Below are 27,754 nucleotides of genomic sequence, written 5' to 3'. Positions count from 1 at the left end.
GCAGACTGCCATTTCATTTATAATCCTTCTCTCAGTTATTTCCATCCAGGGCATTCTAGCTACCAGTCACAGCAGACAGTTTTACCTGAGTTTCCACAAAATGGAGTGGGTCTCAAACCAGTACCTGAACCAAATCTAAAGCACCTCTCCACCTACTTACACTTGGTAGAAATGTGATTAGAACAGGAACTTGTTGAAAACAAATTTGTGCTGTTACTGCTCATTTTGTAGGCAGGACTCTCAGTCTTCAATCACAGCGATGTTCACACAGATTTGTTTCTCTTGCTTGTCATAACAATGAGGAATTCACCTATTTTGTATCAATGGTTATAGAGATTTCAGGTATTTCTACCTGATTTTTTGGGTTGGTCAGTGTTATTTTTTCCATATCTTTCTACATCAGTAATCAGATAAGTGTTGGTTTGGATTATAGAGTGGTTAAGAAAGGTTGTTTAATGAAAAGGATTTTTAACTTGTAATCTCCCCCTTCCTCTTACATGTTCAGCCCCTTCTACATTCTTGATTTAGAAGATTCAGATTGTAGCAAGAAAGTTTTTTACAAGGAAAGGAAAATTTATTCAACTACATGTAATGTGTTTTGTTAGAAGAGGTAATGATTTCTATTACATAGAGCTGTGATGGCTTTCATGGTTTTCGAGTGCTGACACTGCTTGAACCTTTCAGTTCTCTGGGGTGATTAAGTGTGGAACAGGGAGTTCTTAATGGTTGTGTGTGCAGTGAGTGTTAGTGGATCTGTGGGCAAAGGGAATATTCAGCCACATTTGCACAGCACAGGTGGAATATCCCAACTGAGCATTGAGGAAGGTCTTTCACAGGGGAACAGAACTCAGTCTCTGCACACTTGTCTTATAGAAGGTCTTTCCAGTTTGTTCTGCACTAGTTATCCAGAACAGCTCTGACAAGAGCTGAAATTCCTTAAACCAGTGAATGGTGACAAGCTGGTATCAAGGTTACTACAGTACCTCTTTAGACAGAGAAGGGAAGGTAAACAACCAACCACCATCTGGTTGCTAAGCACAGTTTTGAAACTGATTCAGGGATTTGGCCAAAACTGCACAGTCTACCACTCTGAAATCTTGAAATGCACTTAAGGTAGGTTTGCAGTTGTTTCCACACAGTTGCATCCCAAAAATCTCTTTGGCAATTTGGAGGGTGATATGATCTCAACTTTGTGATTCATTTTATGTTTTGCATAATTGTCCTTTGCCTGGAAGCTGCACATGAGAACTTTACATGCAGTAAGCTTTTGTGAGAATTATCTAACACTTTCAAAAGGTAAAAAAGGGGATAAAATCAGACTAATAAAGAAATTTTAGTGCAGCCTGAATCTTGAGAAAGTATCATTCCTCTGGGTTATTATTTCAAAGAACAACCAATTCAGTTTTTCTGACACTTGATTTTGTGTTTTCTGGACTCTTTTTAAAGTTTAGTAAGTCTGAACTCCACATAAACTACTTTTTCAGAGTTTGGTGATTGTAAATAATGTCAGAATTATGAATCAATTTAACACTGCTATTCCAGTGTGTTTTCTTTACAATTGAATTGGTTTTGAATTTTATACCACAGCAATATACTTTAATTGATGATCAGGCCTATGGTCTTAAATCCATATTTAAGCCAACTATTGAGTTTAAGAAGACTTTAGTAAATTTCAGACCAGGCTCATTATTGCAATCCTTCCAGTTTTATGATATTTTTATTACTAGTGCACATTCAGCAAATATATAATCAGTGGTATGAGCAAAGACCAAAAATAATTAAAAGAAGTCCTACTACTCAAATTTGAGTGCAACTCATCACCTTTAAGCATGCACTTTCCTGCTTCTCCCCTCAAATTACACGATTATTGTCACAACACTTGTTTGTTCTTAAATTATGAATTCTTCATGAAAGATGGAAGAAAATTGTTGATCATATATATTCTTCATGAAAGATGGAAGCAAATTGTTTGAATTGTGGCACCCTCCAGAATAACTATATTTTTAAAAGCCAAAGTTGGATTTTGTGAACGGATATTTTGGGAAATTGTGTGTATGGTTACTGTTGGATTCTGCCACCTTTGCCTGCTAGATTTTCGGTGAACAATTAAATATTACAGGGTTAGCTGCCAAATGATTGGGTTACACACTTCTTCCACTGAAATCCAGCCAAATGAGCTGAATTTATTCTCTGAGAAGCGAAATATTTGCTGAATTAGAGCTCTAGTAACATGACCAAAATTCCTGAGTACCCAGGGCGGCTCTGGCCTCTCCGATACTGTTCTATTGTGGGTTTGGGTGCCCCGTGCAGCAGCCCGGGGTGGTGTTGGGTGCCCGGGGTGGTGTCGGGTGCCCCGTGCAGCAGCCCGGGGTGTTTTTGGGTGCCCGGGGTGTTTTTGGGTGCCCGGTGCAGCATTGCGGTGTGTGTTGGGTGCCCGGTGCAGCAGCCCGGGGTGGTTTTGGGTGCCCCGTGCAGCATTCCGGTGTGTGTGTTGGGTGCCCCGTGCAGCATTCCGGTGTTTTTGGGTGCCCCGTGCAGCATTCCGGTGTTTTTGGGTGCCCGGTGCAGCATTCCGTGTTTTTGGGTGCCCCGTGCAGCACTGCGGTGTGTGTGTTGGGTGCCCCGTGCAGCATTCCGTGTTTTTGGGTGCCCCGTGCAGCATTGCGGTGTGTGTCGGGTGCCCGGTGCAGCAGCCCGGGGTGTTTTTGGGTGCCCCGTGCAGCATTCCGTGGTTTTGGGTGCCCCGTGCAGCATTGCGGTGTGTGTTGGGTGCCCCGTGCAGCATTCCGTGTTTTTGGGTGCCCCGTGCAGCATTGCGGTGTGTGTTGGGTGCCCCGTGCAGCATTCCGTGGTTTTGGGTGCCCCGTGCAGCACTGCGGTGTGTTTTTGGGTGCCCCGTGCAGCATTGCGTGTTTTTGGGTGCCCCGTGCAGCATTGCGGTGTGTGTGTTGGGTGCCCCGTGCAGCATTGCGGTGTGTGTGTTGGGTGCCCCGTGCAGCATTGCGGTGTGTTTTTGGGTGCCCCGTGCAGCATTGCGGTGTGTGTGTTGGGTGCCCCGTGCAGCATTGCGGTGTGTGTGTTGGGTGCCCCGTGCAGCATTGCGGTGTGTGTGTTGGGTGCCCCGTGCAGCATTGCGGTGTGTGTGTTGGGTGCCCCGTGCAGCATTGCGGTGTGTGTGTTGGGTGCCCCGTGCAGCATTGCGGTGTGTGTGTTGGGTGCCCCGTGCAGCATTGCGGTGTGTGTGTTGGGTGCCCCGTGCAGCACTGCGGTGTGTGTTGGGTGCCCCGTGCAGCATTCCGGTGTGTGTGTTGGGTGCCCCGTGCAGCATTCCGGTGTGTGTGTTGGGTGCCCCGTGCAGCATTCCGGTGTGTGTGTTGGGTGCCCCGTGCAGCATTCCGGTGTGTGTGTTGGGTGCCCCGTGCAGCATTCCGGTGTGTGTGTTGGGTGCCCCGTGCAGCATTCCGGTGTGTGTGTTGGGTGCCCCGTGCAGCATTGCGGTGTGTGTGTTGGGTGCCCCGTGCAGCATTCCGGTGTGTGTGTTGGGTGCCCCGTGCAGCATTGCGGTGTGTGTGTTGGGTGCCCCGTGCAGCACTGCGGTGTGTGTTGGGTGCCCCGTGCAGCATTCCGGTGTGTGTGTTGGGTGCCCCGTGCAGCATTCCGTGTTTTTGGGTGCCCCGTGCAGCATTGCGGTGTGTGTTGGGTGCCCCGTGCAGCATTCCGGTGTGTGTGTTGGGTGCCCCGTGCAGCATTGCGGTGTCCCGGGAGAGCGGCGCTCCCGCTGTCCGGGCGGGCGGTGCCGCGGGCGGGGCGCGCCCCGGGCCGGGGGTGACTCAGCGAGCCCCGAGCCAGGGCTCCAGCACGGCAGCTCCGGGTATGGTGCTGTTGGTGGAGCGCTCTTACTGTACTCCCTGCGTGTGAGATTTCAGGCAAAGCAATTGTGAAAAATGCGGATTTTATGATTGGCTTTTCGCAAATATTAAAATGAATATTGTATGTGTTGTGTTAGAAAGTAATGCTGTATTAATTCTCTTAAGTAGTGTGTTAAATATAGTTTTAGTTTATAACATATAGCAGCCACAGGACACCTCAATCTTTCAGAGAAGGAGAAAAGAACTTGTTCCTGCCTCGCTCAGGCGGGACGATGCCATCAGGATTAAGAAGAAGTTGACACTGATCAGACAGAATTCTCTATTTGAATGGAATTTATGCATCATGTATGAAGTGTATGAATATGCAACAGGCTGTTGTTTTTAAGGGTTAATCCTCGGTTAACGTGGGTCCTTTTTTGGGCTTGTGTCTGTAACTTTGTTTCTGTTGTCTCTTATTGTCCTAATTCAAATTGTCCAAATTATTATTACTCTAATTGTATTACTATTTTTATAACCATTTTATTACTATTAAACTTCTAAAATTTTTAAAACAAGTGATTGGCATTTTTCACACAATGAAAATGTATCTTGATCGAGCTTACACTGGAGACAGGCACTGAGCTTTCTTGGACTGCAGGAGTTCTGGGCACACCCAGAAGGAGAACCTGAAAGTTCTCAAAGCATTTCAAATTAAAGAGAAAGGTACCTGCAGGGTTAGGTGGAGCAACTTGCCATTTTTGTTTAAATAAAATGTTTTCTCCATGTAAGTATCAGAACTTTTCATCAGATCTAATGCTAGATTTCTCTTTTATGCAGCTTTCAGAGACAAGTGTATGTTTTAATGTAGTTAATGAATATTTGAAGAGATTAAAACTCTGGTGGTAGGTGTCAACAGCTGCAGTTCAAGCTGTTGGATGTATGCACAAATTATGTAGCTAGATAAACCTGGCAAACTGTGAGTGCTTTATCAAAGTCTTGTGAATGTAGTGAATTTTGGATGCAATCCAAAGGACTTGCACTGAACATGATTTAATAGATTTGAACAACTAAACCAACAGATACACTGTACTTTACAAATGTGCGAGGCGACAGATTCCAAGGCAGTCTTAAAGGGTGTGATATTCTAGATGTTCTTTATTTATGATTACCCCCTCACTACCCCCCAAAAACCAATCAAACAAGCAAAAACACCCTAAAAAACCAAAAATGAACAAACAAACAACAAAATGAGAACTTTTCCTATCAGTGAAAACATGACTTTGGAACAATGCTCTACTTTCATGCTTGCTTCCAGTTGGCATTGTCAGTAGCTGGCAAATAAATAATCTGACCAAAAAAAAAAAACAAACCAAAACATTGAAGGAAATTGAAGTTGGCTTCATATATATGTAAGTCACCACGGTAGAAGAGGCTAAAAGCTCAGAGCACTTCTGAACTTGGTTGAGTTACTGTCTGTTTCTGTAAGATGAATCTCACATTCTTGTTGTGAGTTAAAATAGAGGGGCTTGCATTGTTTTAATAGGTCCTGTACACAAGCACATGTTCAGGAATTTCTGTTAATACATAGATGCAGATGTATGTGTGTTGGCAGGACTTACAAGAAGTACAGATTGATGCTAAAATGACACAGGAATTCATGGAAGTGAAATACCATCCACTCACAATACACAAAGGGCACAGTCACATGAAAAGCCACATGTGAGTAGTCCCATGATAATTAAGAGGTTAGGGTAACATTGGCTTTCTGCAAAATTTCAAACCTCTTAGTAGGAAGATGTTTCTTGAAGTTAATTAGCCAAAGGGTAGCTCTTATCTTTGACTTCTCAGAAGAACTTTCTTCCTCTTTTCTTAACTTTCTCTATCTGTGGTGTTTGTCCAGATAATCTGTGTATTGTGTCATTTAACTCCTTGAGAAATCTTTCTTGTCCTTATCAGCAAATTTCTGTGATTGCCAATGAGCTTATTAGGTTAGGTTTTTTACTGCCATTTTCCATCCCCACTCCTTTTTAAAATCTCCATTACAAATTAATATTTTTATTTTCTAATGCTGTGAGAAAGGGTCTGGGTGGATGTCAGTAAATATCAAGTTAAGGGATGGTTATGATGGGCTCATTTCATTGCTTGGTAGCAGTGCCGAGTAATTGCAATTGCTGAGCAATAGCTTGGTAATTGCTGCTGAGACAGCAGCAGCAGCTGGGAGGTGTTACAGCCACTCACCTGCACTGTGAAAGGGGAGGAGACTTTAAGCAGGGTCCTTTAATCATTTCTGTGACCCATTGCACATTTCATTATAGGGAATGAAACACTTCTCCCTGTCATTGTCACCCCTGGAGTGGTTTGTATTCTATTTCATTCTGTGAGGTAGTTGATTGGTTTAGTTGATTGATTTTCTGGGAGGGTGTGTTTTTGTTAGTTTTTTTCCTCCACCCAGTTTCATAGATCAATCTTGTTCTCATCCAGCTTGGAAGTGAAATAGGGAACACTGCTGAAAAGTCAAATGTTTTGCAGTGGAGAAAGTCTTGCGGACTCTGAAGTAGACGAGTGTGGGTTATTCTAGTTAAGAAATTAATATATATTCTGCTTTATGCAGAGTTACTAAAGGGTTTTTGCTAGAAAGGTCTATAGTGCTTTTCAGCCCCTTCTGGGAAGGCAATTTGACTTTTACAATGCAAGACTTATTGAACACAAGTACACTTCATCAGGCTTTTGAAAGTTTCCCTGCCAAATTCATGTTATTCAATCCCAGTGTTAACTGTGTAGCCATTTCAGGTATTCATTTTGCCCTGGATCTTCTGGAGGGAAAATGATTGTCACGTTTGCACATTTTCATATCAAAGACACCACTGCCAAAATGACATGCCTTTCACTAGGCTGTAAGCACCTAGGCTCTTAAACAATCTGGAAAGCAAGCTCTTCAAGTCACTTAAATATTTAGCAGTTTTTACACTATGTGCAAATGCTATTTCAAAAGAAATGCATCTATGAGTTGTGGTGAGAGGTGTTTTGCAAGAGGCATTGAAATGCAGCTGAAAGTAGAGTTAGTAATGCAGCCTGCCACTGACAATGAAGATACAAATGAACTGAAAAAAATTGAAAACATATGCATGGACTTTAGGCACTCTTTTAAAGAACAGTCTCCAGAAACACTCTGGTCCTTCTCTTGTTACTTTGCAAAACTAGATCTATCATATTATCTTTCCTGTTTTTCAAACGAGGTGCAGTTTATAGAAGGGATTAGTGGAGTGTACATTGCTTTTTCAGTGTTTTTGTGTCCCGGAGCAGTGTTCTTTTGAGACTGTGTCACTCCATACAAGGTTTTTGGATGAAAAGATTTTTGTGGAGTGAAAAATCTGAAAGAGTATATCTGAAAAAACCAAGATGATAAGAACTTTAAACCATGTTGGTTACAATGCACGTCACAGACGGATTCTCCATCTTCAATAAGTGATATAAACAACTATTGTTCCTCAGTATGCTTGGTAATTAAGAGGTAATTAAAGGCAGAGACATTTATTTCCTTCTCCGTTCAGAATTAGTAAATCCTGTGTTAGGGGATCTGTGCTGGATGTATGGACTTGCCCAATGTTTAAAGGAATGCAGCTTTTACTGAATGTGCTAAAATCTCAAATGGTGTGAACTGTTGCAGGAGATCCAGACTAAAAATCTGTTCTCAGAAGTGCTTCCCATCTTATAACAAGCCAATTTTACAGTGTTAAGTAGTGAAAACTATGAAGAAGTTTGAGAAAACCTCTGATATCTACTGACAACTGTGAAACTGCAGGAGAGGATGAAGTTTAGCTCAGCCTTAGTGTTTTCTTCCTCAGGACTGCCTCAAACCTGTTACATACAGAACTTTTGTTGTGATGCTTTCCTAAGTACTCAACTTTTAATGCCTTCCATTAAGAAACTAAACAATCAAATCATGAATCAATTGTGGAATTCTCTTTTGAAGATGTTACAAGTATTTTGGGATTTCCTAATCCAAATTTGTTGTTGTTTGATTTTTAGGAGAGGGTAGGGAGTATTTAACCTGTCCAGCTGCAAACAATCTGCATTTTCCTAGCAGTAGGATCTGTACTTTCTCTAACTGCACATTTCTTCCATTCTTGCCAGTCCTGTCCCATTCTAGGCAGTTTTCAATTATCTGGCTGTCTGACAGAAATTGAGAGCTCTTTATCTGTGAACAGCAATGTTCTCTTGTTTCTCTTCACTCCACTGCATTTCAGCATGTAACCACTTGTAAAGGGAAAGATACAGACAGTGGCTGACCAAGGTTTGAAATGTATGATTTATGTTCTAATAGTGTTTTATTTCCTCTTTCCCTCCCTCCTTGCCACTTTCCCACCAGCCCTTCTGATTTATGCTGTATTTCCTTACTGCAAGGATCTCCTTCCAGCCTGAAATTCGGGTGCATTTTAGATGCCCAATATATGATTTCAAATTTAGTAAAATAAGAACTTCCCAGATGTCTGAACATTTGAGATTATTTACAAACAAATGGAAGTGTGTTTGGGTAATCCTCCCAAGGGCTGGGAGGGTTTCTGTGTTTTCACAGTAGTGGTGATGCACTGATAGTACTTAGAAATAAGATCAGTTAAATTTCTATTCAGAATGCTGTTTAACTCCAGATTTCCTCCTTCACTGTGGGTAAGGCATTTCACTTCATTGTGGGTAGGTTTTCCATCTCTAGTAGAGGAAACAAGGCTGCTCTTCAGGTTTTTTCTGCAAACTGTATAAGCACTCACAGAGTCATCCTTGCATTGCTCACCAAATGCAGAATGTATTAATAATATTAGGTACATTAGAAGCTATAAACCCAGGTTCATTTCTATGAATTTTATTAACACAAGACTTTAAATGACGTTGTTTGCTTTATTGTTATACAAGTAACATACCAGGAATGCAAATTCAAAGGGCAAGTAAGTCTGACATCAGATTTGCTTTCTTGGGAATCAAACCAAGATTTTGCATCCCACAGTATTTCTGCAGAGCACTTTGGTAATACTGAAATCCTGTTGCAAAAAATGGTGTGTGTACAGTTTATTTCTGTAACATACACTGGATATTCAGTTTGAATTGCTGTAGAGTCCCAAGAATTGAAGTAGAGATGGCTAATGTGGGTGTGTCTGCAGTTTTATAGATATCCTGGGAAATACTGAATAAGCAGTGTTAATTGTTTTTCTCCTTTCTTTTTGTAGGATTTGTGTGTGATTGTCATTGTGCTGTACCACGGTGAAGAGGAATTTTTCACTTCAAGATACCTTGCATTAAAAGATCATGGTAGACAGTTTAATAGTTTCTTTGAGGTAAGTGATGCAATAAAACATTTAAAATCTTATTTAATATGCTCTTAACACACTGCAGTAAATTTCAATTTGGTGGTCTCTTGCTCTGCTGTTAGAAATGTCTGTATTGTAGGAGGGTAAATAGAAATCTTGTCCCAAGACCAAATACTCAAGTATATGCATACCAGACATAGCATTCTTTGGTGATAGTGAGAAAAGAAAGTTCTCAGTGCTAGTTCATGCTTAGAGCATCTGTTGGTGTGTGCCAAGGTGATGGTCTGTATGACTGGAAAGCTCCTGTGCTTTTTGCTGAGGCTGTACAGTTACAGTCACTGGGCTTAAATTGCTGATTTGCATGTTTTAGTACCTGTGCTGCAATTCATTCATGGATTTGTCTTATGCATTCCTGAAACAGTTTGCCAGTGGGCAAACATAGGAAAGACCTTTCAAAGAGCTTTGCTAACAAAGGAAACATTCAGCTGTTCCTAAGCTGGTCTGTCCGGTTCTGCCCTGTCCTTGGGCGAGCAGATTCAGAGCACACAGGCAGCCCTGGTGCCACACAAACACAGGCTGCCCTCCTGCAGGCAATGACAGCTGAGTGCTCTGTCTTTGGGAGGGAGTTACTGTGACACCTCTGCTCCAACCTTGCTTCTCCTGACTTTGAGACATCAATATTTGAATTGCAATTCTGGCACCCTCTTAATATGCCAGGGCAGATTTTCCATCAAAACGGATCTGTCACACATTACTGACACTACCAGTGTTATCTTTCCAGCTGAAAGGTGACCTGCAAAGCTCCTCCCAGGCTGTCCCAGACTTGGGCTGTTCAGCAGACTTGAGAGGAAGTTGGGAATTTGAGACAAGAGCCACATTGCACCAGTCAGTACTGATCACCTGTGTGTGAACAATCCACACTTGGCCAGAATATTCCTCCATAAAATGCAGCTACTGAGGGACAGCAACGTGTGAGAGATCTGCTTTGGTACCCTTTAGCTTCATTCATGCAGAGCTAACACTCACTGCACTGAGTAGGAAGAACCCTGAGAGGTGTTCCTAAATGAGGTGTTATATTGCACAATTTTTCATGCTACTCCTACAATAGACCTAATTTTGCCTTGTGCTTGTGCCTCCCAGTCTTTCCCAGTTGTTTATGTTCATGCTTGTATTTAAGCTTCTCTTTTATGTTTTTATATTATTGGCAATTGGTGTTGCCTGTAAAAGAAAGTGAGAGAATTTAAAGTCTGACTTTGTTTCAAACTGGGTGCTTGGCTCCAAACAGAGCCTCAACTGTGAGAGCAGGGGCTGTGCCAGCAAGGTTCTGCACCAGAGGCCAGAGTTCTACAGCCATCAGCTGCAATTGGTACCTCACCTGGTCAGGTATACTTGAAAAGTTTTGCCTTATTTTGAAAAGCACTTGTTCTTTTTGGCTTTTCTGCATTGTGAGGATACCTGAACCAAACCCACTGAAATTGGAGAAGCCTTTTTTGTAGCTTGGGAAGCTTAAAGTTAGTCATGCATGACAAATAAAAGAGCCTAGTCCAGAGAACTTAGCCAAAGCGAGCTGCTGAGGGAAATAACATTAAAAAAATTAAATTGCCACACACTGATTTGAAGCTGGGGCTTACCTCAAGATAGCTTAAGTATTCCTGGCAGATTTCCTGTGTGTTTGAAATAGTAGCTTGATACCATTGTTTTTGACAGATCCATTTGCAGATACAGAAGCAAATTTAAAATCTGTCTTTATTGTCCTTGAGCCTCATAGATACAGATGGAGGTTGCAGTGCAACCTCCTTAAAGAATGGTCAGGAAAAGCCTGGCACAGAGTAATCACACATATACTAAAAGTTTGCTGTTTAGAACTGAGAACTTTAATCTGGTAAGTAATTTGCTTTGAAGATTACAGTTCTCATTCAGCTCAGAACTCACAACCTTGTGCATGATTTCAGAAGAATTTACACATGGAAATCTGTAGAATGTCAGACCGATCAGAAAAATCCTGTCCTGTTGAGGATGAAAGCATTCATTTCCTTATGGGAAGTCTGAACTTTCTTTCACATGCTCTGAGGGATTATAGGGAGCAGGGGTGGGTAGGAAGACTCTGAGATGAAGTTAAATATAAATTGCAGAGGATGGAGGCTGGGCCTATCAGCCACTGCACTCCACCTACTTAGGTGCTTGTGATTCTTCACTGAAAAGAGTTGGGAGATCACTTAAACACTTAGAAAAGAGATAGGCAGGTGAGTTGAAGACAGACTTGATGCTGTAATTTTGCAGTTTGGAGGTCTGGGTTCTATTCCTGCCTTTGATTTCAGGTGTGATTTGCAAATCAGTTTATTTATTTGTGCCTTTGGCTTCCATGTACCACTGTGTGATTGGGCCTTGCTCTGAACTGAATGTTTTGACTCCTGCTGTGATTTCTTCATTTCTTACACTGGCTTTGATTTCAGACACCTCCTATGTATTTTGTTTTATCACAAATGATACCTTTGTGACATACCAGACTTCCTTCTAACATGCTTTTTAAAGGGCTTCTTTTTTTCTCCCCTAAATTGATGTGGCAATAAAGAAGTAATGACTTTTTCTGGCCTTTCACTGGTTTATTGCTTTGATGGAGGGGGGCATAGATGGTGAGGTGATGATAGGCCATGTGCAATCAGTACTTACCTAATGGTTCCTTTTGCAGTATATTAGCAAGAACAAACACAGAAAACACAAGATAAACATTCTCCCTAGCAGAAGAATATTTGTATTGGTGGTAATTAAATGCTTAGTTTTAAAAAAACCCCTTTCTCTTTAGGAGGTCTGTCTCAGAAAATACCTGAAACAATAAGAAATGTTTGAAAGGCTACTGGGTAGGGAGCAAAGGAGGGAGCTGTGAGTAGGAAATGCAGCTGGATTTTGTCTGGTTCATTAGTTTGCAGATGTATTTTGTATCCAAATCCATCAGTTTTATTTCTGCATTGAAATTCAGCAAATCATTAGCAGGTTTCCCCCTTATAGTGGGTCTGAAACATACTCTTGGTAGTCTGAAAAGTCAAGCTTCTGTTAAAATAAAGATACCTTGATCCTATTTGCCATACCTGTCCATGTTTTCTGGTGAAGGGGCTTGTTAGAAGGAGACAAACCAGTTTCTGTTGCAAATTTTAGCAAACAAAAGACTGAGCTAACTGTGCCTAAGTTGTAACAGGCTCCTAGGAGTCACTAAAGTGGTGAGGCTTGACAGAAGAGTTTGTTTGGGCTTGGTTCCCATTATGACTCCTTTCAGACTGAAGATGTGGGGACTGGGGTGATGCTTGGCTGCTTATCCTCAGTCTCTGGTGGGCTGTGTTCTCTACTTTCCATCCTCTGTGCCCATTAGGTTATTTAATTTTCACAAGTGTTAGGCAGCTGGGGAGGAACCTATTTTCTGTTTGCTGTGTGCTGAAGGTGGAGTGTTCATCTGTGAAATGAGGAGCCAGAGCTAGAAGCAGATGTGGTACACAGCTGGGTGAATTCTTACTTGGCACTTTAGAAAACTTGCAAAGCATATGGCAGTTTCACACTGAATGCTGAGGTGTGAAAATATGCACTGCCAGGAATTTTTAAATTTAAACATCAAGTTATATGAAATACTATCAATGGATTCTATTTGGTTCACTCTTGCTTTATAGCTGGACAAATCTATGCATGAACCTGGTTCATACATTCAGGTATGAGCCTGTTGTGAGCAGAATCTTATATGAACATTTCATACAGTTCAGTGAGTCTGCTTTGGTTAGCAATGATATTCAAGTGTTTAAATATCTTCTTGCAGTGTGAAGCCCTGTAAGGTTGTAGATGTGTGGTTTGTATTAGTGGTAATTATCTGTTCTGTTTCACTGTTTGCCTTTTCAGACTTCTCAGTTCCCTAGCAGTGCTGGGATTTCAGCTTGTCATCCCACAGCCTTCAATTGAACACAGAAAGGTAAGCATTAGAAACATTCAGACTTTGTGTACTGAAAAGTAAATGTGAAAACATAGAATAAGAAGTGTAAAGCAATGCAATCTGAATAATGTTCTGGGAATAAATGGCTTCTGTTTGTGCATATGGGAGTTTTTTTTTTGCTTCTTTTTTTAATAATTATATACATGGTTGAAAGAGGCTCATCATGGTTACTTAGCTGAGTAGTTGTATGGAGTATTATAGGTCACAAATAGTTACTAAAGCTTTGGAGCATTTTCATCATGCAAGACATGGAAAAAGAGAGCAGGCATGGAGTGAGCAGAGAACCACCCAGCTGCTCACAGGCAGCTCTTTCTCTTGCAGAGATAGAAATGTCTGAAGCAGAAGCTGGACCCAAAGCACTCTGTTGCTATTCACATTGCTAGAGATTGGAGCTGGAAACTGCTGGAATTTCCTGTTGTGCTCTTGTGGATGGTTCACTCGTCCTAGACATTGGCATCTCTAGGAAGGCTTGCAGCCTGCACACTTTCCATCCTGCTCAGCATTAGGGAGATCTTGGCTGGAGTCCTTGGGTTTTTGCACTGCTTTTCAGGAAAGGAGTGAACAATTTGGAGAGAAACAGAAAGCAGCAGGGATTATCCTTAAGAGATTTTAAAATCTTACCTCTGAAGGAAATTTGAACAAATTCATATTGTTTATTCTGAAGATTGGAAGACTGATGCTGGAGGAAGATATAACCTTCAAATACTTTTGAGTACTAAAAAGAAAGGGGGGTATAGATAGTGAAGTTTTTTTCTGTTTAGTGGAACAGATTTAATCTGAGGCGAAGGAAACTTAGGTTTGACATTAGAAAGCACTTGTCATGGTAAGGATATAAAGAAGATTATATTGATGGAATAATATTTAGAATTTCCATGATGTAAGTCTCTGTGAATGTGTTGGACAAATGTTTATCAGGAACAAAGTGCAGGTGTTGCTGATTCTGCCACAGACCTGAGGCAAGACCCCTTGAATGCTGTTCTGTTTCTTTACACTCTCACCACATTCACTTGATATCAATGTTGTTCTCATATCTTAATAGGTATCTCATATCTATTGGTATTAAAACAAAACCAGTTAATCATTGAAGGTATCTAATAACCTGTTTAAAAACAAGTTTGCTTTTTACTATAGATTTTTAAATAATAATCCAAGATGTGTATTTTTTTGAAAACTATACTGTTAAAAGGAGATAAAAGGCAAGTTTGCAGGGTTTCCCTTTTTTATGTGCATGTGCCACTGTCTTTAGGGTAAGAAGTTATTTGGACAATAGCCTCACAGGTATGGGCTGGAAACCTGAAGCTGTCTGATTGTCAGAGTTCCAGAAGAACCCAGAAGTCCTGTTAACTCCTTGTGCAGCCTGTTTGTAAGACAAGCTAAATGAGGTCAGTAACACGGGGTGTGAAACTGGCCCAGTCCAGTCTGCTGCCAGCTGTCCAAGGGCTCTGTTCTAAACTGCAGGACAATTTAGTATTTTTGCCTATCTAACATCTCTTCTCTTTTGTTGTGCAGTTGAGATGGTCCCAGCTGCTGCTCTGGTTTCAGTACTCTGTCTGATTAGACATTCTTTTGTAACACTGACAGTGGAGAGATGCTTCAGTCCAGCTTCCAAATGGCCTTAGGGGGAATAAATCTACTAACTAAAGTGGAGTAACTCAGAGAAACAATTGCTTCATTCTGGGAAGCCCCGGAATTAATTTAGATAAAATCAGATTCTTTGTTTTCAATTGAATGAGAAATGCCACGGGTCTGGAGCGTGTTCCATCCTAGTTAAAGGGACTTAAGGGCATGGTAACCACCTTGGAGATGTCCCTTTTACTGAGAACAAGGCACAAGTTTCCTAGTGACAATCTCACACGGGCCCCAAGGCTGGCTGTCATTCTCAGCTCTTACCCTAAAGGAGAGGATTCTATTCATGCCAAACTGTGTTTAGGCTGGAACTTTGTATTTATTACACTTGTCACAAACCTTCTGCCCTACCTATAAGCTCCATGCAAGAGGGGCTGTTAGTAACTCTGAAGGCCAAGTCAGACATGGGTTTCTCAGTGTGAGTTCTCAGCTTTGTTGCTCTGGAGGTTCTTTCTATTCTTTTCCTGCAGTAACCCCAACATATATTTGCTGACATCCCCTTGTATTTCTGGGTGGATGTCTTTGCTGTTTGGCAGGGTTCTTTCTGTGTGAGAGGGAGTTGGTTGTGTAGAAAGAAAGAAAGGGAGAGGAGGAAGATGAGGGATTTGATGAAGAATTTTAACAAATAGTGAGTAATGGAAGTGGTGTTTGCTGACTTTCATATACCCACTCAAAGGGTACAATATGGGGAATCAAATAACTAGAGCTGAAGTCTGATGAAACATTAGACCATAGCCCAGTTCTTACTGTGTGTTTATTTTGCATTAAGCTAAACATGATTTAGCAGGTTGCTTCCTCAGATGCACACACAAAAATCTGTTTCTGGCATAACAGCATGAGACTGATAGCTAGAAGAATGAGCCAAATTACCTCCACAGCACGGAATTGCACATATTGGAATTAAGACTTGGGGAAATGACAAAACCAAATGGGAAAGTTGTGGGAGAAGGTTTGATTGGGCAATGTTTTCTGCTTTTAGACATTATTATTTCTGAGTAAAAGTCTTGGAAGCTTGTCAGACATATAAAGTCAGAATTGACCAATACAGACTTTGTAGTTCCAGAAATACATGGCTACCTGAGTTTTATATAGATGTAGCTTTTGAGCTTCTTTATGTTAATCAACACTGTCTCTGCTGTCAGAAGTGCACAAAAACTGAAAACAAAACCCAACTTTATATGTTCCTACATCTGAGTTTAGGTCACTACTCTGTTACTCCTATCTCTAAATTGCACAGGTTTGTACAGTAATGTAAATACATTAAATGTGGTATGTTCATTAGATAGAAATAAAAATTCTTTTTTTTTTTAAAGACTTTTATGGTTTTTTTGCTGAAGACAGGAGTTGCAGTGTTGGCTGGAAATCTCTTGGAGCTTTTTCTAATAAACTAACTTATTTATTCCTCATGCATAGTATTTAATTTCTAATATCAAGTGCACTCTGTAAGGCCAAAATATTCATCAATAACAGGATAAAACAGGGAAACCTTATGTGAAACAAAATAATTGCCACTTGCCTTTTAAAATCATCCAAGGTCTCTGCAGCTGGATAAACTGAAATCTTTCTTATTATTTGAACAATTTACTTGCCTTATCCTCAGTACTGGACATATGAACAGCCCTGCTGCTGCTCATGATGCTGTCAAATTCTCTGTTCTTTCCCTATACTTATTTTATTGAAATTTAACCTTATCTGAGAAGTGTCATACTGTGGTGAACTGAAGGTTAAACTATAAACAGTCTTTCTCCTAGACAACCATTGAAGTCTCTAATCCCAATTTTCCAGAAGTCACTCCTGGGTGGATTTTTGACTACTCATTCTGTGTTAGGAAAGTAAGCTGTAGTTATAATTATGCCTTATTCATTTTAGCAAAACTGGTAATGGAAATAGTAGCAAAGTCTGTCCAAATAAAATTTCTGACATGAATATTGCTTTGGTTTAACATGTTGCTTCTGTTATGGCACTAAATATGAGTGTTGAAGCAACAGAAATTGCTTTGAATTTATGCATATCTTCTTGTCACTCAGTTGTAGATGAGTATTGAGTTCAGTGTCTTAACAAACTGATTTTTATTGTATGGAAGCAGTGTCAAGATTTATTTTTACGAGTTTTTCATTGGGCAGTACAATACTGTTAAAGAATTTTGAGCTTCTTTGGGCTCAGTGTAATTTCTTTCTGCTGGCTCAAAATTAAAGAAATAAACTTGATGTTATCTCTGTCAGACACACAATGTTTCTATGAAAAGCAACTATTTATCAAGTGAATGTGACTATACTCCTCATGGAATTTTGAGATTAATGTGCTTTGGGATGTGTGTTGGGGTTTGTTGGCTTCAGGTTTTTTGGCTGTTTTTTCCCCTCTCTCTTGTGTTGGATTCAAATACCTTTGTGGAGGGGTCATCAAGAGCTAAGGAACAGCATCCAGGATCAGAAGCAAGAGCTGAGGGAAAAGAGTGGAACAGGGGGAAGGAAAAGGTGGCCAAGATCTCTTGTTTGGTCATGGTGAGCAGTTTGAGCAGTTCAGTTTCTTGGGCACACTGTAAGAGAGGGCAATGTGAAGCATGGAGCAAGTCTGCTCTGTCCTTCCTTGGAGCAAACTGGAGTAAGACAGAGTAGTTGATCTCTAAGCCTGGCTTTTGGCCAGGCACCAGGACTAAAGCCCAACAGCTGTCAGGAGCACCCTGGGACCTGCACCACAGCTGGCCACCACCTTGCCTTTAAATAAGCTCCAAAGCAGAGGCTTGGGAGGGAGGGCTGTGCTCTGCCCTGCAGCCCAGGCAGGGTGAAGCTCTGCCCCACGGGCAGCAGTGACCCAAGTGTGGAACTTGTCAGGATTTGCTGAGCTGGAGCTCAGCTCGTGCTGACAGAGCCCCAGCAAAGGCACTGGGGTCTGTCTGTCTGGGCTGTGCAACTGAGCTGGACTGCACTGCAGAGGCTGAGTCACTGTGCATTTGCACAGCTGCTCTTCCTTTGCAACAAACGCTTACAGGTGTCACCCCTTCTTTTCTGGTGATGTTTTTGTTTATAGGATAACTGCTGTCCATTATTTGTATTTTCATCCACATCACTCGTGTGAAACACTTCCAGCTGCAAGGGAGTCCATATTTCTCTGGCAGTTTTTCACTGGTCAGTATATCTGCTTGCCTTTAACTGTACAGATATACATCTGCTCCTTTCAGAACCTTTGGTAAAATAGTCTTTTCACTAATGATGTTGCCATTCTAATTGCAGTAGTCCTTAGGAGATGTGATTTAAACCACAAGAAGACTTTTCCTTTAAAATTAGCCTGTTAGTACAACAGAATATTTAGAACAACAGCTGAAAGAATTTTCTTACTATCTCTGTGTTGTTACTAATTCCCTGTCCTTGATGTTGTGGATTAAAGTGGTTAGGAAATAAAATTCATCTTTGTTTTGGGAAAGGAGACAGGATAAGGATACATAATTTTATGTGAATATACTCTTTGAAAAATCAAGGCAAATATTTCTGTTGTTTTTAACCTGCTTTATCATGGACCTCTGAACTTCTGTTTTTATATTTAAATTTAAAAATACTGACTTCTTTAAGCTCAGAGAGAGTTCTGTGTTTTTTCTGGAAGAAAATATGAAAATATCACAGTTCAAATTAGATTCCAGTGCAGGTAAGCTTACAGAGTCATAGATAAGTTTCTCACCTTCTTTCAGAGCAGTTCTGCAAGCTAGCTCTGTCCAAGCTTTGGGTAAGAGTGGTGATAAAGATGAGAAGCTTTTTGTATTCACACATGAGTTCTTCTGTTAGGGAATGTTGCTTTCTATTTTGTGACAGCTTGTCCTCTCTGCTTCTGGAGTGATGGGTGGATGACTCACCAAGAGATCTGGAGAGGTGTTACAGCATTTAGAGAATAAATAAAATGTGTATTTCTACCACATGTGGATCCCAAAGAATTTTCCTAAGTGTAGAAATAAATAGAATGGCAACACCTTTGTTACAGCTGTAGATGGCTGACCTGGAGGAGGCTGAGGGTAGTATAAGCTCAGTGACCGGCCACAAATGGTGAGGGAACACTTTCAAAAATAAAGAAACCTAATTTGTGATCAAGTGAGGCCCTGATTGCTACCATCTTTACCTTACTGTAAATGAGAAGCAATCCTACCATGAATAAGGAATGGTTGTATGGAAGTGGTAGAAGTGAGGTCAGGACTCAGCTGTCTGTTACTTGAAAGCACTTAATGGTCTCACAGAAGAGTGGAAAGAAATCTCTTCCTTTAAACACTAATCTCCCAGAGTGCAATGGAGGTGGTCTTGGTGTGAAAATATTAGCCCAACTTGGGGGAAGCTTCAAGCTTTGTTGGCACAAAAACTATCCTGAACCTTTTTCAGAGCTGTTTACTTTCTAGACTATTCAAATAATGTTAAAGTTTCTTCAGATGTGGTCCGAGTTGGTTGAAGGGGCAGTTAAGCTGTCCAGACATTGTAACTCCCTTCAGTGATTTGTGAATACAAAGGTCTTCTATTTCCAGGCTTTTCAGCCTTTAATCTTCACAGGCACAGATGTTCAGACAGAGATTTTATACAAAGGACGGAAACCCAAATCGTTTAAGCTGGTAATATTTACACTTACCATGTACTGTAAAATACAAATGGTTTACTACTTCTCTGATTAAAGGCTTCCAAAATGCACTGAAGGATTAAAATGGCTGAGCACACGAAGCAGGCAGACATGTACACATTGTGTCATGATGTTTTGGTTGGCCTCTGCTCCATTTTTCTGCTGGCCTTGAGAGAAGTTATCTGCAAGTTTTGGGGGGAGGGGGGGCTTGGTAAATTGTTTTTTATCAAACCACCAATGTCCCACGTTTTTTATAAGAGGGATAAAAAATGCAGTTATTGCAAATGAACATATATAACGTGGACTGTAAACATAGATAACATGGACTTGCTGCTGGGAAATTGTCATAGCTATATAGGTATGGACTTTATTGGAAATCAGCTGAACTAATGCTGGAAGAATATTCCCTTAAAATGTTTAGATTGGTGACAGAATTAAAGGATGTGTTTACACATAGATGTGTTTACAACACTGGCAGGGAAACACAATCATGTTACACTTGAACAGGTTCTAAAACAAAACTAACATTTCCTCAGCCCATGCACAATTTGGCATGCTCTGCCCTGAGCAGCAATTCAGGTCTCATTTCTGGGAGTCTGACTGGTTTTGGTTTTATACTCTTGAAATTTTAAGAAGGCGAAGTCCAGCTCTTACTTCGTGGCTTGATCATTGATCAATTATATTCATGGAAGGTGAGTGTTCATGAGTGTTCATCTCATCCCAAGAATGACCTGTGCATTTCAAATCTGTACATTATTTTACTGCTGTTTTGAATCCTCAGTCAGTCTGAGCCTGGCTGTGGTAAAAGCTGCATGCATACCCTTTGTGACAGGCTGTGCCTTAGTGAATCTTTGATTAGTCAGGACTGTAAGATAAGGAAAATGCAACCCTGGAGCCATGAAATCAATAAGGAGTCCTGTTTTCCAAGTGCTTTGATACTCCTTTACTGACAATGGGGGCAGTTTGGTGTCATAGTGTGGGTTATCATGTGTGGGGTAATGGGAAGAACGACCATGGAAGAGACAGTGAATGAACACCTAAAGCTCGAAGGGTTTTGGGGAATATTAACAGAACTTACAGGGGCTCTTTGCTCTGGGAAGCACAGGACAAAGAGGGTAGAAGCAGCTGAAAGTAAGACATGCTGGCTTCTGTTAATTCCCCTTTGCATCCAGTGTATGAATATGGATTAACTCAGTGAATACCACTGGTAGCATTTTAATGAGCAGGTGATAAAATGTTCTTCTGGATACAATTTCTTTGCCTTTGGGTGAAAGTAATACCATAAAGCTTTGAGAAATATATATTTATGCCTGATATATCCCTTTCAGATGTATATTTAGGAATATGGTGTAGTTAACTTGTTCATGAGTCCATTTCCATTCTGGGCATTTACCCAGAAAAAAGAATTACTGTATAATATGTTACAAATTAAATTTATGAAATCTAATAACACTCTTGTATCTAAACTGAAATGGTAAGAAATACCAGGAATGTCTGACTTGGTTTAGATATTTCCAGGTTCAAAGCTTGCCATTGTCTTGTATATGTTTTCAGTTTTGAATTTGGATTGCTATAGCATGCTTAATACCTACAGAATACTTAGTAACACTGGCTAAAGCTACAACAGCTTAATTATGTAGCTGGCTAAAAGGTATATACTGTCTCAAAGCATTATAATCATTATTACTGTGAAATTCCATCATTAATTCATATTTGGAGTATGGTATGCAGCACTGCACCCGTGCAAGAATGTAGGAGTGGAAAAGGTGCTGAGAATGAGGAATTCCTTACAAAAAGAAACTGTTAAAAATATGCTAAAAAATGTATTAATTGTATTCATGGAGAAGTAGTCCAGTAGTGGTTATGAAAAACAATGGCAATATGATGTTTAGCTGAAGGAGGCCCTTAAATTACTGATTAGCTGTAAGAGAAGGTCCCTGGATATCTCAGAATATGTCCTGGTTCTCACTCCGTTTCCTAAAGTTTTGCTTCTTCCCCCCCTGCTTTTCTGAATTTGTATTTAAGCTATAGTTTAACAGGATGAAGTGTCCTACAGTACTTAAAATTAGGGTTTGTCAGATCAGTACAGCGTTGTCTGCCATTGTCTTCCTGCACAAGAAGTTACATTTTAAGTAGTTGTGGCTTTCAGTTCAAGTGATGTTTCCTCTTCAGGGACATTGTTGCATAGCACAGTTTCAACAACTGCTGCTGAAATCCTGAGATGTGGATCTTATTTCTAAATTCTGACAGAGGCAGTACTAGAAATGGGCATTGAATTTCTATACCTTGTGTATTCCTACTTTCTGCTGAATTTTTGACTCAGGATCAGAGTAATTGGTGAATCACATGAATTAAAGATAAACTATTTTTCTATTTAAAATGTCATCTATGTCAGCCTGCTGGTAGTATTTTTAATTCCATATGATTTTAGAAAAAAAACCCCAACAAACTCTTTTAGAATAAAACCCATATGCAGTGCAGCTCCTGTGTACAAAAGGGACAAAATACAAGAAAACTGGGGAAGGAGAACAGAAAGGGATGCAGGGTACTGGTGAGTAAAGGAAGGGGTGACCCTGAAAGTACCCTTCTGAAAATCCAGCCTCGATTCCATTTGCCACTCACTGGTCAAAAGGTGGCAGGTTGGAAGAGATTTGGTGTGTAACAGTCATTATGAAGAAAACTTCTCGTTTAAGGAACCTTTGATAGCAGATTAATAGGAGTTGTAGGAATTGCAAGCACTTGCATACCTGGAAACTTACTTGTTTATTGTTATTTAAACTTACTGTTTATTGTACAGCTGCATGGAGTGAACAGTGTTGTGTCCACTTCCAAGCCCTGGCTTAAAATGATTGAAAAATGTGTAGGAAAGAAAGAAAAGGGGAAATTAAAGGGGAAGCAAAATATTTGGTTGTGATTAGCTTGCAGTAAATAAAAATCTTGGTAATGCACTTATAGTTGGAATAAGTCTAGGTCACCTAGAGAAGGAATCACTTGTGAACTATGGGAAAGTAGATTAAATGTGTTGGTTGATCTCTATCAATGGGCTATGTGATTCTCTTAAAGAGAATCACTTAATTTGGCAAGAAAAGTTCAGTTTGCATTTCACTTATTCCCCAGTGCAGGCTCAGACTCTTCCTTTCAGAAAGTGTGCTTTTAATGGTGAGTTGTAAAAACAAGAGGAGGGACCTAATGTCAGGGATCTGAGTATGTGGTGTGTCTGAGAGGTTCTGAAATACTTCAGCTGAATCCTGTAATTTCAGCTGTAATTTCTTGGCTATATCACAGAGCTGTGGCAGAATTTTTTCTTGGCTATTAAGTTACCTGGAAATCACAGGATCAAAGGAGGGGAACTGGCCTGTGAGTGCTGTAATTCAGCTCCTCTGCCCTGGGGAAGGGTCAGTAACACCTCGTTTTCCTGGTTGAGCTTTAGGATTGGTTTCAGTGCTGCTGGGATCTCCTCAGGCAATTTGTTCCTGGGCTTTGTTTGCCTTCTGTCTAAGTAGTTTTCCTCCTTTAATTGGGATCACCTTTGATTAAATTTAAATCTGAATGGTTATTCATGTGTTGGCTATAAACAAGAACAGTTTGCTGCAAAGAGAAAAGTAACAGATCTTTGTATTTATTTATGTAAACTGTTTGGAAGTGTCTTTATTATCCAATCTGTTTCTCCTTCCCTAAACTAAGCAGCTTCAGTTTATTCAGTCTTTCATAGTAGAACTCACTGAGTAGATTATGCCATCAATCACATCTCTCCTCTGATGATCCATCTGTAGCCCTTATCTTACTCAAAGTAAAATATCAGTAAGAAAAGTAATAAAAGTTCATAACCTGATTTACAACTGAAAATTCCCATCTCAAAATATTATTTTAGACCTAGGTAGAATTGATGAATTTGTCTATCAGTATGACATTATAATGTTACTTTAAAAAATTTTTTTATAATGTTATTTTTTAAGTTTTATGTTCTTCCTTAACTAGCTGGATTAGACCTTCTTGTGCTGTGTCTGCAACTCTTTCACTATGAAGATTAGGGGGTGTGAAATTACTTTACATTGCCTTCAGTCATATGAAGCATCATTTTATCTGAACCAATTCTTGCTGCAATGAATTTTGGCAGCTGGAAGGTTCTGTCTGTAGCAGGTTGACACTTTTCACTCTTCAGTTTCTATTTTTGCAAATGGTACATTTTTTTATGTTAGTGAGAACTTGAATTGCTTGCAGGTTATAGTTTTTAGTTGTTGTCTGCATGAGTGTCTTTGGCATTAAAAAAACCAGGTGTACTGAACCATTGTAAAAATGATTAAGCAGTCCAAACAAGTCCAAACACATCTGATAACAAAGGACTATTAGTTTTACAGTAAGAAAACTTTACTGCAGACTGAGTTTAGACCAGAAGAGTGTCTCTGTGTGTAGTCATTACCATTTAATATCTGAGGTAGAGCACATTAATGCATAGTGTAAGTATGGGCAGTGAATATTCACTGGAGAAATCACAAACTGAAGAATAGCTTGTTTAGCTGGTCAAAGTGTGAACCAGCGGTTCTGTTATTGGATATGAAAGCAAATGTAGCAGCCAGAAGGACCTTGCTGCATGTTCTAAGTTTGACATTATGTGGTATTAGGTTGTACAGGCTCTTGGATTTTAAAGGCTCATGCCAAATGGAGTATGCACAGGAAAAAAGACATTAAATACACAGACATCTGCTCCTGTTTTCAAATGACATGGGAGAAATGGGTAACATATCACACTAATGCAGATGCTTTTTATTAATCACAAGTTATAATTAAATGCAGTTTTTTCTGTGGTTGGTGATGAAAGTGTGAGAGCAACCCCAGAGGAGGGAAATGTTTCAGATGATGCAGACCACAAGTGACTATTACCCAGCAGCAGCACAAACCCTGTGCTGGCTTGCTTGTTGCATTGTAATGCTGTGTTCAAGGCATGTCTGCAAAGCAGCCTGGCCTGTCTGCAGGCAGCTGATGAGGAGGGTGTGCTCCCTGACACTCTGGGGCAAGCTCAGTCACCACAGCCTGGGGCCTGTGATGAGAGACCCAGTGTGCAGATGGTGACCCTGTGCTGCTACACAGTCATGTTTGAGGCAAAATTATTAATGGAAGTTATGGGTTTAGGCTCTCATGCTGTGAGGGGGGAGAAGTGACACAGACAAGGCTGGCTTTCCAAAGCTCACTTGGAAAAGCTCACTTGGAGGTAGCTGCACTAGAATAGGCCTGGAGAGCTATGGCACACATGTTTGTGGACAGTGCCTTTTCTTGTCTCCCAGCTGAAGTGATGCATGTGTGTGCTTGTTGGTACAAAACTTGTTTAGAGTATTAATAAACTACTTAAAGGATGCTCATTTAAAAGAATGTTCTACATATTAATAACTGTGAGAATTAGATATTGGGAACCTGCTTAAAAACTTGTGATTCAACTAGTTGTTCAAGAGAAGCAAGAGAAAAACTGCAAGTCTGAGTACTTTGTTTATTGCAAAACACCGAGAAATCCTGACTCTATCTAGCTCCAAGGTGGCTAAACCTTGGAGATGGGGGTGGGTGATTGTAACTTCCTGGTTGTGCTGCTACCTGTCCAATCACAAGGTCAGGATGTGTAAAATATTTGGCTTGAAGAGTTAACTCTCTTTGTGGAGAGACCCTGCCCTTGCTAATCCTTCCTAGCTTCCTTCATGAGAAGGAATCTCTGCCTTTGGGCTTCTTTCTTTCATTTGCTTTGTGCTGCTGAATGGTGAATATGGACTAAGTGGCACTGAACTCCAGACCAGCTATTTATCCCACCTCTTATTGAGATTTCTGTGAATGTAGGATTGAGTGGGTCATCCTGAAGTGGTAATGTGGGGACTGGGGTAAGAGTGGTAATATAAGAGTTAACTCCAGCAGCATTTTGGGTTGGTTGGAAATCAACCTGTCCTCTTACATCACTGCCTTTGTAAAAAGTTCCACATTAGATGGGAGTTCCTGAAATATTACTGCAACCAGCAGCACACTGCATTGTTGAAGCGTCAGAGTGCAGCAGAGCAGTGAGTGTCTGTTAACTCAATTTCATTACCAAAAGTGACCTTATTTCCTGCTTTTGGTAACATTATAACACATTTCCAAGCTTTGCATCATGCAATTTTTCCATTGCTGAGAACAAAGAAAATCTATTTCTATCCAGATAGTCCAAAAGAAAAACCAAAAAATAACCCAACCCAAAAAACCAACCAAACAAAAAAACCCACCACAAAACCCGGAACAACCAACCCCAAACTTTTTGTCCCAATGGTTGATGGCTGTAGGAGACCTCCTCCTATACTGGCAGTCCTTTGGCAGGCAGGGAATAGCACAAGTTACTTCCGATGCCATTCCATTTCTCTTGAGAGTGGGGAGTGAAGGGCTGAACACCGAGGTGTTGGTGCTCCCCTCTTCCTCCGGGGTGCATTCCGGTTCCTAAGGCTGTCCTTGTGTCCGCAGGTGCCGCAGAGGATAGAGGAGCACGGCGATGGCCCCGAGGACAGCGGTGGAGTGCCGGGCCTGTGGGGCAGCTGGGGCCCCTGGTCCGCCTGCTCGCGGAGCTGCAGCGGCGGCGTCATGGAGCAGACGCGGCCCTGCCTGCCCGCCTATTACCGGGAGCGCGGCTACCGCCGCCCGGGCCGCCACTTCCCGGGCCCCGAGCGCGCCCTGCCGCACCCGGGCGCCCACCGCGAGGACTCGCTGTCCGCCTACCCCGGGCACGTCATCTCTGCCATCCGCACCTCCGTGCCGCTGCACCGCAGCGAGGAGCAGCCCTGGGCGCCGCCGCGGAACAGCAGCAGCGGCCAGGGCGGGCGGGCGGCGCTGAGGGGCAGCCGGCACTCGCAGGGCCCGCGGCACAGCGCCAGGCCCGACAGCAGGTACGGGCTGGGCACGGCTGTGCCAGGCTATGCCAGGGCACCTGGGGCTTCTCACACCTGCAGGGACCTTAGTAGAGACCAAGAACGGCTTTTACAATGGCTACTGCCTTCAAGGCCCTCCCGCGACTACTTACATGATGTCCAAGGGCAGATGTCATTATTCAGGTTATCTCACTTCCCTTTAAGATTTGTGTTGTGATTTATTGAGAGGTTTTTCCTGTTCTGCTGTGCTCTAATTTGGCATTTCCAATAAATATCAGAACAAATAACTGTCCTATAATTGTATTCTTTCCTATTCTTCCTCCTATAATTGTATTCTTTCTTATAATTGTATTCATAACTTCAGCAGCCAGTCTGGTATTAATTGGTTGGAAAAAAATTTAACTTTTTTCATAAAGGATGGTCAACCATCTGTTGACTTTAGTTCTACTCCAGACTCTAGTTTTGCTTTATATTTCTATTTGTTGCCTTTTCATTTTCTTTTTTTCCTTCCTACCACCTCTTTTAGCAAAATTTCCTGTTTGTTTAATACACAGAGTATTTTAAACACTATATATGTTTTTATTAATTTCACAGTAATAGTCTTTAAGCCTGGGTGAAGCTGTGCTGTTACAAGTAATTCCAATTAATTTTCCGACTTGGAGAAACACTTCTTTATCCACTTAGAAATCAGTCTATCAGATTTCTTTTATATATGTGTGAGAGGAAAATAGATGTGTTTCCAGTCTGGAGACTGAGCAGAACAGGCATGGAGATCCCCTGGGATGGAGCACTCTTTAAATGTCTGTTCTCTCTGTCTTTCCTCTGAATATGTATTCCAGCAGCTCTCCATGTATTCCAGCACCTCTCTGGTTCTTTCCCTCTCAGCTCTCTTCTGGGAGATATGTGAAGAGAAGCTTTTTGGGGTAGCTGACAAGAACACCCAAACCAAATAAATCAGAGAACACCCCAGTTTCTCCCTGCAGACATAACCAAAGAAACCTTCCTTCGTATCATCTGCATCTTTAAGATTCCTAGTGAAGCAGTCAATTGTAATTCCCTTTTTAAAGATACTTTGCTGACCTTAGCAGCATAAGAAAGAGTATTACCTTGAGGCAGTATTCCAGCCTGGCTGGAATAAGACAGTAGGTCTCTGTTGCTGCTGATCAAGACATTCTCAACCCCTGCAAGAAACTCTGTCCATAGAAAAGAATACTTGAAAACAGAATTAACCTGTAAAGCTCCTGCCTATCTCAGTGAAGCAAGAGTTTCAGAAATTGGGACCAGCTGTTCAGATGTTGGTCTTCTCTGGTGTTGCCAGTTTCCTATGTCCCTGCTTTGTCTTTCTGTCAAACCCATCCCAATGACAGCCCAGACCTGCTGAATACAAAGTCAGTGTAGCACTGATGGTCTCACAGAGTTCAGGGAGTGCCAGAGACAGGATTAGTAGTGTTAACATGAGTGCATTGAGGCAAAAGTCATACTTCCTTTTTTCTGTTTTCCTACTTAATAATTGGCTATAATGCACTTCTGTTCTGGGCTGTGCAGTGTGACAGC

The 27,754-nt window shown here is 41.2% G+C and overlaps 1 protein-coding gene across 1 annotated transcript in view; it reads left to right on the top strand.

The window, feature by feature from the left end:
* Window positions 1–27,754, top strand: part of THSD4 (thrombospondin type 1 domain containing 4) — a 237,946-nt gene that overhangs the window by 12,868 nt on the left and 197,324 nt on the right. Inside the window, exons 2-4 of the mRNA XM_071441660.1 lie at window positions 9,068–9,175; window positions 13,028–13,097; window positions 25,800–26,218. Coding sequence (XP_071297761.1) covers window positions 9,147–9,175; window positions 13,028–13,097; window positions 25,800–26,218 — 518 coding nt within the window. The 5' untranslated portion in view covers window positions 9,068–9,146. The remainder of the gene's footprint in view (window positions 1–9,067; window positions 9,176–13,027; window positions 13,098–25,799; window positions 26,219–27,754) is intronic.

This window comes from Agelaius tricolor, unplaced genomic scaffold (genome assembly GCF_023055355.1).
Source record: "Agelaius tricolor isolate 1412-34295 unplaced genomic scaffold, bAgeTri1.0.p SCAF_16, whole genome shotgun sequence".
Lineage (NCBI taxonomy): Eukaryota > Metazoa > Chordata > Aves > Passeriformes > Icteridae > Agelaius > Agelaius tricolor.
The sequence above is the reverse complement of the archived record's forward strand: the minus strand, read 5'-3'. Positions and strand labels throughout refer to the sequence as shown.